General features: G+C 34.0%; 1 protein-coding gene across 1 annotated transcript; it reads right to left on the bottom strand.

Moving 5' to 3' along the window:
* Positions 1-5,945: 5,945 nt before the first annotated feature.
* Positions 5,946-9,555, bottom strand: LOC145571581 (uncharacterized). The gene is made up of 3 exons (XM_081630613.1): positions 9,458-9,555; positions 6,447-6,636; positions 5,946-6,334 (listed from the first exon to the last, which is right to left on the bottom strand). Exons 2-3 carry the CDS (start codon positions 6,615-6,617, stop codon positions 6,263-6,265), a joined length of 243 nt encoding a protein of 80 aa, XP_081486739.1. The 5' UTR covers positions 6,618-6,636; positions 9,458-9,555; the 3' UTR covers positions 5,946-6,262.
* Positions 9,556-12,193: the final 2,638 nt, after the last annotated feature.

The raw sequence follows: 12,193 nt of genomic DNA, 5'->3' as shown, positions 1-12,193 counted from the left end.
AGGCGATACACCTTTTCCTCTTTGCCTTCGATTACATATCCTTACGGTTGCTCAACATATACTTCTTCTTTTAGCTCGCCATTAAGAAAAGCAGACTTGACATCTAATTGAAAAACTTGTAATTTAAGTTGAGCTGCGAGTGCAAGGACTGAACTGATCGTCTCCATTCGAACAACTGGAGCATATGTCTCGTTGAAATCAACTCCGGGTTGTTGTGAATAGCCTTTTGCAACTAGGCGAGCCTTGTATTTTTGAATGGAGCCATCTTCATTGTACTTGATTTTGTAGACCCATTTCAGGCCTATGATTTCTTTGTCTTGTGGCTTGTCAACAAGTTCCCATGTGCGATTCTTCTCGATCATCTTGATTTCTTCATTCATGGCATCAATCCATTTTTCTTCTTGCGCCGCCTCTTGGAAGCCTTGTGGTTCGCTGGCAATGAGGGCCATGATAGCATGATTACATTGATATTTATCCAAGTAGGCTGGACGACGCCTTGGTCGTTGTGATCGTCGAACTTCTTGTGTTGGACTTGATTCTGGTGTTGAACATGAGCTTGATGGTGACCTTGGGCTGCTCTGTGGTGATCTTGGGCTGCTTGGTGTTGATCTTGGGCTGCTTGGGCCTTCGTCTTGGTCTGGACTTGAAGGTGGAATGACTGCTGCTTGAACTTCTAGATCGTAAACTTCTAAATTGCTCTCGTTCCACTGCCATTGTGCTCCTTCGTTGAATATAACATCTCTGGAGATGATCAACTCCTTGGATTCGGGCTGATAGAGACGATATCCTTTTGACTCGTCACTGTATCCAATGAAGATACATTTTTCTCCTTTTCCATCTAACTTATCCTGATTCTCCTTCGGGACGTGGGCATATGCAATGCACCCGAAAACTTTGAGGTGCTCAACTCTTGGCTTTCGTTTGTGCCAAGCTTCGTACGGCGTCATGCTTCTTATTGCTTTCGTGGGAGACCTGTTCAGGATGTAAATAGCTGTGCGGACAGCTTCTGCCCAAAAATGCTTAGGCAGATTTTTTCCTTGCATCATACTCCGAGCCATTTCAGTAATTGTCCTGTTTCTTCTTTCTACAACACCATTTTGTTGTGGTGTGCGTCTGACTATAAGCTCCTTTTTGATGTCGTGCTCTTTACAGAATTTGTTGAATTCATTGCTTGTGAATTCTCCCCCACGATCGGTTCTTAGAACCTTTATTAAATGCCCACTTTGTTTTTCTGTGAGGGGTTTAAATTGCATGAAGTGGGATAATGCTTCCGATTTTTTCTCCAAGAAATATACCCACATCATGCGTGAAAAATCATCAACAATCAACAGAAAGTACCTTTTTCCGCCAAGAGACAGATTCTTGGTAGGACCCCATATATCAGCATGGACAAGTTCTAATGGAGCTCTAGCCCTCCAAGATGAAGTTGGAAATGGTGATCCATGCATTTTGCCATAGATACAACCCTCACAAATTTTCTTTTCATTAGTGATTGGTGGTAGCCCAATCACCATTTCTCTGTTTTTTAACAGTTTTAAACTGTCAAAATTTAAATGCCCGAATCTCAAATGCCACAAGGTGGACTCATCCAATGTTGTGCTTAGGGCAATGTTTGACTCCAATTGCATCTTAAGTGGAAATATTTTATTTGGAGCCATTTTAGTGGTGGTGATTAATTGCCCCTTTTTCTTGTCATATATGTGGCATTGATTATTATCAAATTTCACCATATAGCCCTTTTGGACTAATTGGCCCACACTTAGTAGATTTTGTGCCAGCCCAGGAACATAAAAGACGTCGGGGATGAATTTAGAGGAGCCATTTTTTTTTAACAACAATTGTTCCTTTTCCGGAAACTTCTTGATTACTCCCATCACCAAGAGTAATTTGTGATTTTATATTTTCATCAAGAGTTACAAAGAAATTTTTATTTCCGGTCATGTGGTTGGAACAACCACTATCTATATACCATATGTCGTGTTGCTCTTCTTGAGCATTTAGACAGGTATAAAATAGTTGATCATTATTTTCAGTGAAGTTGGCCTCTTCTTTTTGCCGGAAATAACAATCTTTTTCAAAATGAGAGTGTCGTGTACATCTTTTGCATTTGTACCGACAATCTCTTGTGTTATGGCCATTTTTCTTGCATAATATGCAAAAAGAGTTATTATCTTGACTCCCTTGATTTTTATAATTTCCTCTTCCCCGACCTCGATTATTAAAATTTTTCTTTTTTGGTTGAAAATTAATTTCATGGCCATTTTTATTTTCTCCATTAGAAAATTTTAATTTGGTCTGAAAGGCTTGTTCTATTGGTTGCTCATCAAATCTAAGCATTCTTTCTTCATGAGCCAGTAGAGAGCCCATTAGCTCAGTCATGCTGAGCAATTTTAAATCTTTATTGGACTCTTCTATAGCAGCCACTATGTGATCAAATTTTTTGGTGAGAATGCGTAGTATTTTCCGGATTATTTTAACATCTTCAATTGTGTCTCCGTTAGATCGAATTTGGTTAACAATATTTGAGACTCGATCAACATAAGATTGAATTGATTCATTATCGGCCATTTGTAGACTATCAAATTGACCCCACAAAGATTGAAGTTTAAAGAGTATTACCTTTTCCGAGCTTCTATATTTTGTCTCCAGGATACTCCACGCCTCCTTTGCCGTTGTAGCGGCCATGATCGTAGGTAGTATTGTTTCATCTACCCCACGATAAATTATGAAAAGGGCATAATGATCCCTTCTTATGTTTTGTTTGTATTGGCCTCTCTTGGAGGCATCCCAAGAAGCCTCTTCATTGGCATCTTTGGGTTTCTCATAGCCATCTTCAATAATTTCCCAAATGTCTTGGGTGATGAAGATTGATTTCATTTGCATACTCCATTGATCAAATTTCTCCCCCTTAAATGTAGGTACCCAATTAACTTGGGAATTAAAATTGTTTGTGTTTGTGTTTAAGTTTGTGTTTGGATTTGAAATAGGGGAGGCCATTTGAATTTATGTGGAGTTGTTATATTTGAATTTGGATGATGAATGTAAAATGGAGGCTTTGGATTAAGTGGCTCTAGATACCAAATGTTAGAAATGGGAAGAGTAGTACGTAGTGGGTTGTAGTGAAATTGTATGATGAATTTATGTTGTGGGAAATGAATTGAAGTCAATAATGATGATGTATTTTTTTTGCATGAGTTGAGTGAAGTGAGTACATGCAAGCTCCTATTTATACTAACTAATGTCGGTCACGTCCACCGACTTTGCTCCTTCAATTTGTTCCTCCTTCTTTCTTCTTCTTTCTAGATTTTTCTTATTAGAAATTTATTACAAGATATTTCTATTACTCCTAGATTTTTCTAGATTAGTCTTTTCAACAATTAGGTCATGGTTTTACCACAGTCAATTTTACAATGTAGTTAATTAATGTATGTGTAGCTTATTTAGTATAAGATTGATGCGTGATTATTGGATTATTACCTAGTTCAATGAGATAAATACATAGGAGTTTGTTAATGAGAAAGATGCAATTAGGCTATAAAGGCTTAATTCAAAATGTGTTCAGGATATTGCATGTACATGTAGAAAATTGTGCTTATGAATATTCATCAAGAGTTCCTATTTTAATGTCAGCTTATGATCAAGATATCGCGTGTACACGTACAATTCATGCATCTGGTTTTTCTTGCTAGCTAGTGTAATTGTGCATGAACCCCTTGATTGGTATTTGGTAATGTGAAAGGTAGCTTGGTTTTCCTACAAAAGGGAATCCTTCCTTGTAGAAGTAGGGTCTCTCCTCTTTACTGATTGGAATCAATGCATCATGTCAACTTTTTTGCTTCATGATTTACGTTAATGTTATGTAGTTGGTTGAAAATCTTGAAATCGTGAATGATGTGGTAGTAAGAAATTATATTTATCAAATATCTAGAAGCAATAATTATACATGCGGTTATACCTTGCACCCAAAAACACTAAATTAATCATGTTGCTCTTAGATCCATATATAGACACACGCGCAACACATTTTTGCTGAAAGAGTCGTGTAATGTGAGGTGCACATTCCTTCATCCGCTCGTGTACATACAAGCAATTTGCTCAATATTCATATGATGCCTTAGGAACACTAGGCTTTGTGGTTCCAGATCAGGTGCATCTTTAAGGTAGCCACATAAAGGTGCATAATGTGTCATGATGGGCTATATATTGCAATAGGGATAGTAACACTAATTAATTAATTGATTACTACTATGTAAGAAGTATAAAAATATATAGTGGAAATAGAGATCAAGAATTTAAAGCTATAAATTTGTAAGTTTTGACTCAAAAATGCTGTAGATAGTTTTACCACTACAAATAATGCCACAATATGCAATATATAAGGTGTAGCACATAGTTTGATTTATCACGAAATGATTTTAAGAATGACAAAAATAGGCAACTATTAATTCTATATAATACCTCAATAAATTACTTTCACATAATATGAAATCTACTCAAATTTTTATGGTGTTAGGACCATGGACCACATTGAAGTTAGAGCATATTTCAAGTTTCAACTGATGTAATTTGAGCAGTTAGCCTTGCCAAGCAACTTTTTGATGGGATCCTATGTCACTATGTTTAAAGTAAGAAAATGATCTCTTTGCTAGCTTCATTTAATTCGAAGCCCTACTGCGTACTTACATAAAGTTTCAAAATTTATATCACTATGATGAAATATGTTTGAAGCGAGTAAAAAGGTAATAAGAAAATAATATAAAAGTGTTTTTAGTGGGATTTGATTCCACAACCTCTTAATTATGTGGTGTAAACCATTTGACAAGATCAAGTCTTGTTTGGTACATTAACTACCTAATTAGACTATTAACTTCTCGTTGTTTCTATTGAAGCAAGTGTTGAGAAGGGTATGAAAATCCCGAAGTGAAGCCTCGATTTTCATAGTGAGACTAATGGACTATGATAACATCTTATTATTGTTATAACCATATCATTTAACTTGAGTATTGGCTGGAAAAAATAATTATGAAATTATTGATCTAATTGCAGGAGGATAATGTAATTCGTAAATAGCCAAGTATATATGAATGCTTTTGAGAATATTGGAACTTTAGACAGATTTTAGGGCCTTGTTTGTCTAAATGAACCCTTCTTAACTAGTTCTAAGTTCTTCAACCTTAACCATAAAATAGGGCCTAAAGTTAGCCCATTAAGCACTGCTAGAATGCTAATTGTAGTCAGAGCCTACAACTGTAAATTGTTATTAAACCATTCGAGGTGTCAAATTCTCCTCGCTGAACATAATTCCTGTCCCGAGGTATTTCGTACTATAATGAAGAATTTAAATTCTTGGACTCCCTATTACTCAAATGGTAAGTGGTAACATATGGCTATTGAATTTACAGTAGTGTCAGATATGTACTATGGCCCTATTTTTCTGAGCTTTTGAGCAGAGTAGATTTCAACAGAGTAGAGAAGATGTCGGGCAAAGCAGATTATTAATACTCTGCAAAGCAGAGCATACCACAACAGCTCAAATTAATAGGACCTACTTGTATCATGTTAACTCGGTAAACACTACCACAAGACTGAAATTACATTACCACACTTCCTCGGTAACGAGTATATGTCATGCATGAAGAAGTCCTAAGCCCCAGTTACCATGAAGGTCCTTCAAAAGATTATCCACAATGTGATGTACCCTGTTTCGACTTTGCTCCTGCCTATATAGTAAGGCTCCTAAGTTATACTCCAAAGTACTTTGACCTCGTAATCTTTTTTCCAGACTTATCTCAATTACAGTAGACACAATGTCATCTCTACGAAGACCAGCGATAAATTATCACCTCGCCACAAACTCACTATCCCCTGGTCTGTTAGCCTATTAGAGTCAACAATGGGATTATGCAAGAACTAGAGTATTGCAATATTGCATTTGGGAAGATGGATGATACATGAGTTGAAGCATTTATTTCCAATAATAAGGATCAGCTGGTGAAATTGGCATATTATCATTCTACATAATATATGCTATCTTGTACACTCTAAAATAATAAAGGCGGTCTGATTAGTCCAGAAATCATCTGGATTGATGAATGTCAAACAAAAATGATAGCATGCCGGAGAATTTGGACAATCTTTCTGCAATAAAGCTTACATAATGCATATTGGTTCATCTTCCACAACGTGCTGATGTAAAGCTGCATCAGTATAGTGTGATCCATCCGGAATTACAGGGAAATAAATCCATTCTGCCAAAATAATACTACTTCCTTCCCCTATTAAGCCTCTGCAAGTGATAATTGATGCTTCCCCAAGGCTTTTTATTCTTACCCGCCTGTAATATGAAGCATATTTGTCATCATACATCAGCATAAACATGATTGTAGCAACACAAAACTAGAAAAAGCTTGAAAAAAATTATATCAAAGCAAAGGTTTCACAATAACCTGAGCTTCCATGCACGTGCCCAGAAGTTGCTTTTGACGAACACATTTTTCATCGTTGTTGTGGCAGAGACCTAAGCAATTAAGTAATGATATCATTTCCTTCATGCAAGGTTTCTGCAGAGAGCCAAATTTCTTTGGATTGATGCGTAATATACCAACCTTTCTCCCCATTCTGCTTTCCTAGCTTGTACTGCAGGTAATAAACAGCTAAATTAGTCAAAATACTTGACAGTCTAGTATCACATCGAAAGAATTGAAGGAAAAGCTAATCAAAACTTGGAAAAAAAAATTTAAAAAAAAAAAAAAAAAAAAAAGGTGAATTCATCACAAAAGGAACCAAAAAGTAGAGTAGCTATTAAATGAAATGGCAATGAAAATAATAACCGTGTCCAAACTCATCATAATTTTATAATTAGGAATTCAACAGGGTCACATTAAATTATCGTGTAAAAACCATTCATAACATCAACTGCTAATTTAGGAGCATTGGCGGATCTATATGGCCACCAAGGGGAGCACTTGCATCCCCTTTATTTTTGCATTAGAATTATGAAATTTAAGGTTTGTTAAAAAAATCTATTTTATATTTTAGTTTTTGCTCTCCTATTCTAAAAAGTTGATTTCTTATAAGATAAATTTACATTTCTCCATATAAAATTGCAAATAATATATTATCTTCGGGTTTTAAATATTGCATCGTTTGCGTTTTTGACACTAATTCTAATATGGCTTATACGTAAGGAAAAATAATCACTTAGGGTTATTGTTATTGAAACTGTTACATAATTAAAGTTTTTTAAAGGTTTAAATTGTGTATTGAAAAGAGTGATTACTCCATGTTGCAATGTTAAAGGAACGAAGGATGTATGTAAACTTATAGGCTAAATATAAATTAGAAAGTAAAAATATTATACAATATTGAAACATTTTTTTTTTTGACACAATATTGAAACATTAATAATATCAACATCTCCAATTTTTTTGGTTACATAACTTTAAAAAATTTTGGACCCCCATTTTCAAATTTCTGGATCCGCCACTGTTTAGGAGACATGACTATAATTTCCTTTGAAGCGAGTATAAGTTTAAGTTAAAAACCCCTTCTGTTTAAGTACATAACCACACTGACCGACAAATGCAACATGCCATTTCAAAGCCAGCACAATACATACAAAATGAATACAGAGATTACCACACCCCCCCCCCCCCTCCTCCCACCGCCCCAAAATCAACCACCAACAATGTGCTAGTAGTTGATCAAATTTGAACACAAATTAATTGATCGAATACTATATACCTACAGCATTATCACTAAATTGTGAATAGTTTGAGAGGGAATGCATCAGAGCTAACAACAAATTAGCAAGCACACAACATGAACAAGAACAACAGACTATGAATCTCGGATAGTTTTCAAATGGCTACAATAAAATTGTAGTCATTATACTAGATTAAATCTCAACCATTAATTAAAATTTGACTAATCTAAACCTTTAATTGGGATGACTTTTTTACAAAATAAAAAAAAAAAAAAAAAAAAGCAAACTACACGTTTTTATTTACAGTTTTTATCCTTCAATCATACTCTGTACTTTGTTTTGCTCCGTTCTCCTTAGCAATCCCACCTTATTGATCAAGGATTTATATTTGCAATTACTTTTTTTTTTATTTTTTTTTTTTATTTTTATAATGAAAATAGATTACAATTCCTCATACGTAGTACATGGGATGATGGGAGTTGGATGATTTTAATTTTTTTAAAGGCATACATGATGATGATGATGAATGTTTAATTTGGGTGGGAAACAATCCAAGTTATTAAATCTTAATTGTATAATCATCTGTGTTTACATTATGTCTATCAGCTTATATGTATATTTGATGAAGATGTCCTTTAATTTGTAGGTTGAGAAATCATAAATGGTGACAACCCAATTTATTTTTAGTATGAAAGACAAACAGTTTAGTTCTTTTTTTTTTCTTTTTTTTTTTTTTTTCAGTTATATTTTATGTCAAAAACAACTATATGAACGGACTAGATTGATTCATTAAATTTAAAGGGTCAAGATTGAAAACAGTTACAATGACTACATTTTTATTGTAGCCATTGAAAAGTCTTCCATGAATCTCACCCTCTAAGAAATATACTGTTGCAATGTTAACCTTACACCTAACTAGGCTCCTCAAGTAAGTAGCTTAATGAAGCCCAGCAAAATTAATAAGAATAATAACTAAACCTAACTAGGCTCCTTAAGAGCATCCATCCATGAATTTCATAACTCAACAAAAACACAACTTTCTGCTTCTCTCCAATGTTATCACATTCATGATTCATCCCAAATCAAGAACAATGGACTATGAATCTCTCCCTTAATAAGATATGGGAGTAAAAGACTGTTACAATGTTAATCCAGTGAATCTCTCCTTAAGAACATCCTGCTTCCCTCCAATATTATCACATTCATGATTCATCCCAGCTCAAGAAGCTAACACGATTCGAACATCATATTAACATCATACAAAAATACTTCCAATTTCCACAAAATAAACCAAAACTATCTCCCAAAATTTAAAACCATGAAGAAATTACACCCTTCATCGGAGTACTTTTATCAAACACATGGCGTGCATTCCTCACTAGGTTCACTACTGATGCCCACGAAAACATACAATCAACAAACGAAATGATTCAAACTAAAATACAGCTTCAAAAATAATAAAACAACTAGAAAATCCAAACACATCAGAAGATCAACTGAATCAATTTCTACGCATTTCAATAATTTCACAAAATGGAACCAAAAAAATACATTCAATTCCCAGAAATAAAAATTAAAACATTTCTGCGCAGAAATCTGTTATAATTGACTCAGAAATTCATAAACCCTATAAATCTTGTACCTTTAAATTCTTAGATCATAAATCATGAAAGAAAATAAAACAAGCATCATTTTTTCTCGATTTACTACATCAAAAAATGAAAGTAAAGAAAGAGGAGAGAAAAAAAAAACCTGATTCCCGGCGATAGTGAAGCGAGGTGGTAGCGGCACACAGTTGGGCGGAGCTTCGTCTGCAATTTTCTGGAAAATAGAAGAATGTTAGAAGAAAGGGGAAAAGTCTTTGGGCTCAAATTGAGTTGTTTTGGGCTTTTGTTTACCTGAAAAAATGGGCCTTATTGTTATTGGGCTGAGCAGTTTGATACCGTTGGGCCCAATAAGATTAGCGCGATTAACGGCGTAATGAAGTATTTTTTGTACAGAAATTATTGATCATCATTAATTTAACAGCCTGCCATACTTTTTTGATTTGGGTCCACCTTGGTAATTGATTGCGAACAGCCCAATGTTGATTTTGTTCTGTAACATTATCTTTATTGAGTTTAAGCTTAGTAATCATGGGCAGATCATAGAACTTTGAACTAATCCCTTAATCAGTAATTAGCCAGTCTAGTATAGTTAAATTTCATCTTTATTCGTCGAGTGTAGACGCGAATTAGATGTCTTCAATCAAGTACATCAAGTCTTGCTTGGTATAGACAATGCGTATGAGTAATTGAGTACGAAGTAGTCAATATTATTATTAGATATATTGGACAGCTACTGCTCCGTGATTCCGTATTGTTAGTTGTAACTTAGTAGTCACCGATATATCAACCAAAGTGCACATCATACACTCAATGCAGAGAATATTGTACATCAATAAGAGATTGATGACTTAAATCATGTGTTTAGCTAAATTTTCGAAAAAACTTTTTGCTTCATAATTAGAGGGCCAGCATTGCATGCGAAAATTCCTACCAAAAGTACCATATTTCCACCCAACCCAGCTGGCCTTAAACACATTTTGGGGGTAAGACTTTAGCAATTAGTAAATTGATTAGTTTGTTCAACATTATGGAGAAAAATTTTCTCACTCAACTAGTGTTATAACTGTTATTAGTGACTTAGTGTTACCAACTTAATAGGAGGATTGGAGAATGAAGTGGATATATCCCGTCAAAGTGAGTATTGTAAGATTCGACCTTTGGCCTCTTGTAGTTAAAAACTGTAATATTAGTCAACTACTATAATATCCTATTGTAATTCATCCAATATATTTGGAAAATATTATGTATGAATGTTGCAGAGTAATAATTATTTCATTAGATACAAGATAATATGCATATCAATGTACTAGTAATTTTAAAATAAAAATATAATAAGGCTTACAGATTTACGGGCAAATCATAGTCACATCTAAAATTTAGGTGAGAATTTATCAAGTCTAGCTTACGAATGATATTACTTCATACTCTATTAATACCATGCTATGCTTCATAGTAAATCATTTTTGTCGAATACAGTAGTTAGTTGTACCAGTCTTAATTAAGTCAATGTACAAAGTACGATTTGTAAGTATAATTCTCTAATTGGTGGATACCTCAATCTATAGTACATATATATGCCTCCCCTTAATTACCTGACAAATTTAAGCAGTTAATTAACTACTTCGTACTTTGTATAATCCACCTTTGGACAATTCGACATTTCATATTGCTAATCCTAGTTAGTTCGGCTGTCACCCAGTCATGAATTGATGTTGACTTGTAATCAGTAATATTAATTTATGATTTTCTTCTACCTACTACACTACTAATTTGAGATTGGGATTGACAGTGTAACACTTGACAAACTTGGTTATGTTAGCATGTTTAATATAATTGTATATTCGTATTTGACTCTAATAATCCAAAACCTCTAGTATTTAGCATTACAAATATACAAACAAGCATTATCAAACTGACAACATGCCACTTCTAAACTATGACTCTTTAAGGATGATTTTTTTATTTTATTTATTTTTTTTTTTGCTTAATTTTTTTGACATAAGCTTAATAATCAAAGGTAAGGATTACAAACAATGGAATAAGTTCGCTATGCTACTTAGAAGAGCTTTACTAGCTCTAACATTACATAGAGTACAAATAATAATATATAAGTACAAGACTCTATAAGGATTGAGTTCATCCTATTTCGGCAATCTCATTTACTAAATTCCTATGTCCTAAATTATCTAGGAAAAGAAAATAAGAAATTTTATTATCAGTAAAACAATCAATATCTCAACGATAATGTTTTTAGTTCATGTAGCTATATAAATCTGTACGCAAACTATAATAACATTAATTTTATATGTCCCCTCAAATAGGATTGTCTGTATAATTTTGAGGATACTCACAACAATCACAACTCACAAATCATAATTCATAATTCATGCAAAGATAAAGAGACACTAATAGCTTTATATCCAAGTATACAATGCATAAGTTTAAATTTAGAACTATATTAGGAAAAGATTAAATTAACTAATCAAATGTTGGCCTAGTGGTAAGAACTTTAAAATTGACAATATCCCAACTAGACAGACTTTGAGGATAGGGATCCACTTACCCTGCTATCCTCTTCCTCCCCCCTCCCACGCCTCCACTTTCAAAGCACCTAACCTTGCTTTTATTCTAGCTAGGTTGATCTACAGAAGGTTGCGATAATTAAGACAATTCTTATTAGGTATTATTTGTTCAAACCTCCTTTAATTTGTCTCTTAGATGCATACAAACTGTGCAAGTAACTTGAGACTCAAATACATCTACAACACGTATTGTTCCTATCACTAAACTTAGTTAAACTTATGCAAAATTCTAGGTCCTCAAGTCATTGCCTAAATAAAGAAAACAAAGGATTGAATTTAAGTTATTTTGAGTTGTACAC

This window comes from Chenopodium album, chromosome 12 (genome assembly GCF_948465745.1).
Source record: "Chenopodium album chromosome 12, dcCheAlbu1.1, whole genome shotgun sequence".
In the NCBI taxonomy this organism is placed as follows: domain Eukaryota; kingdom Viridiplantae; phylum Streptophyta; class Magnoliopsida; order Caryophyllales; family Amaranthaceae; genus Chenopodium; species Chenopodium album.
Note: the sequence above shows the minus strand (reverse complement) of the source record. Positions and strands in the feature narration are given on the sequence as shown.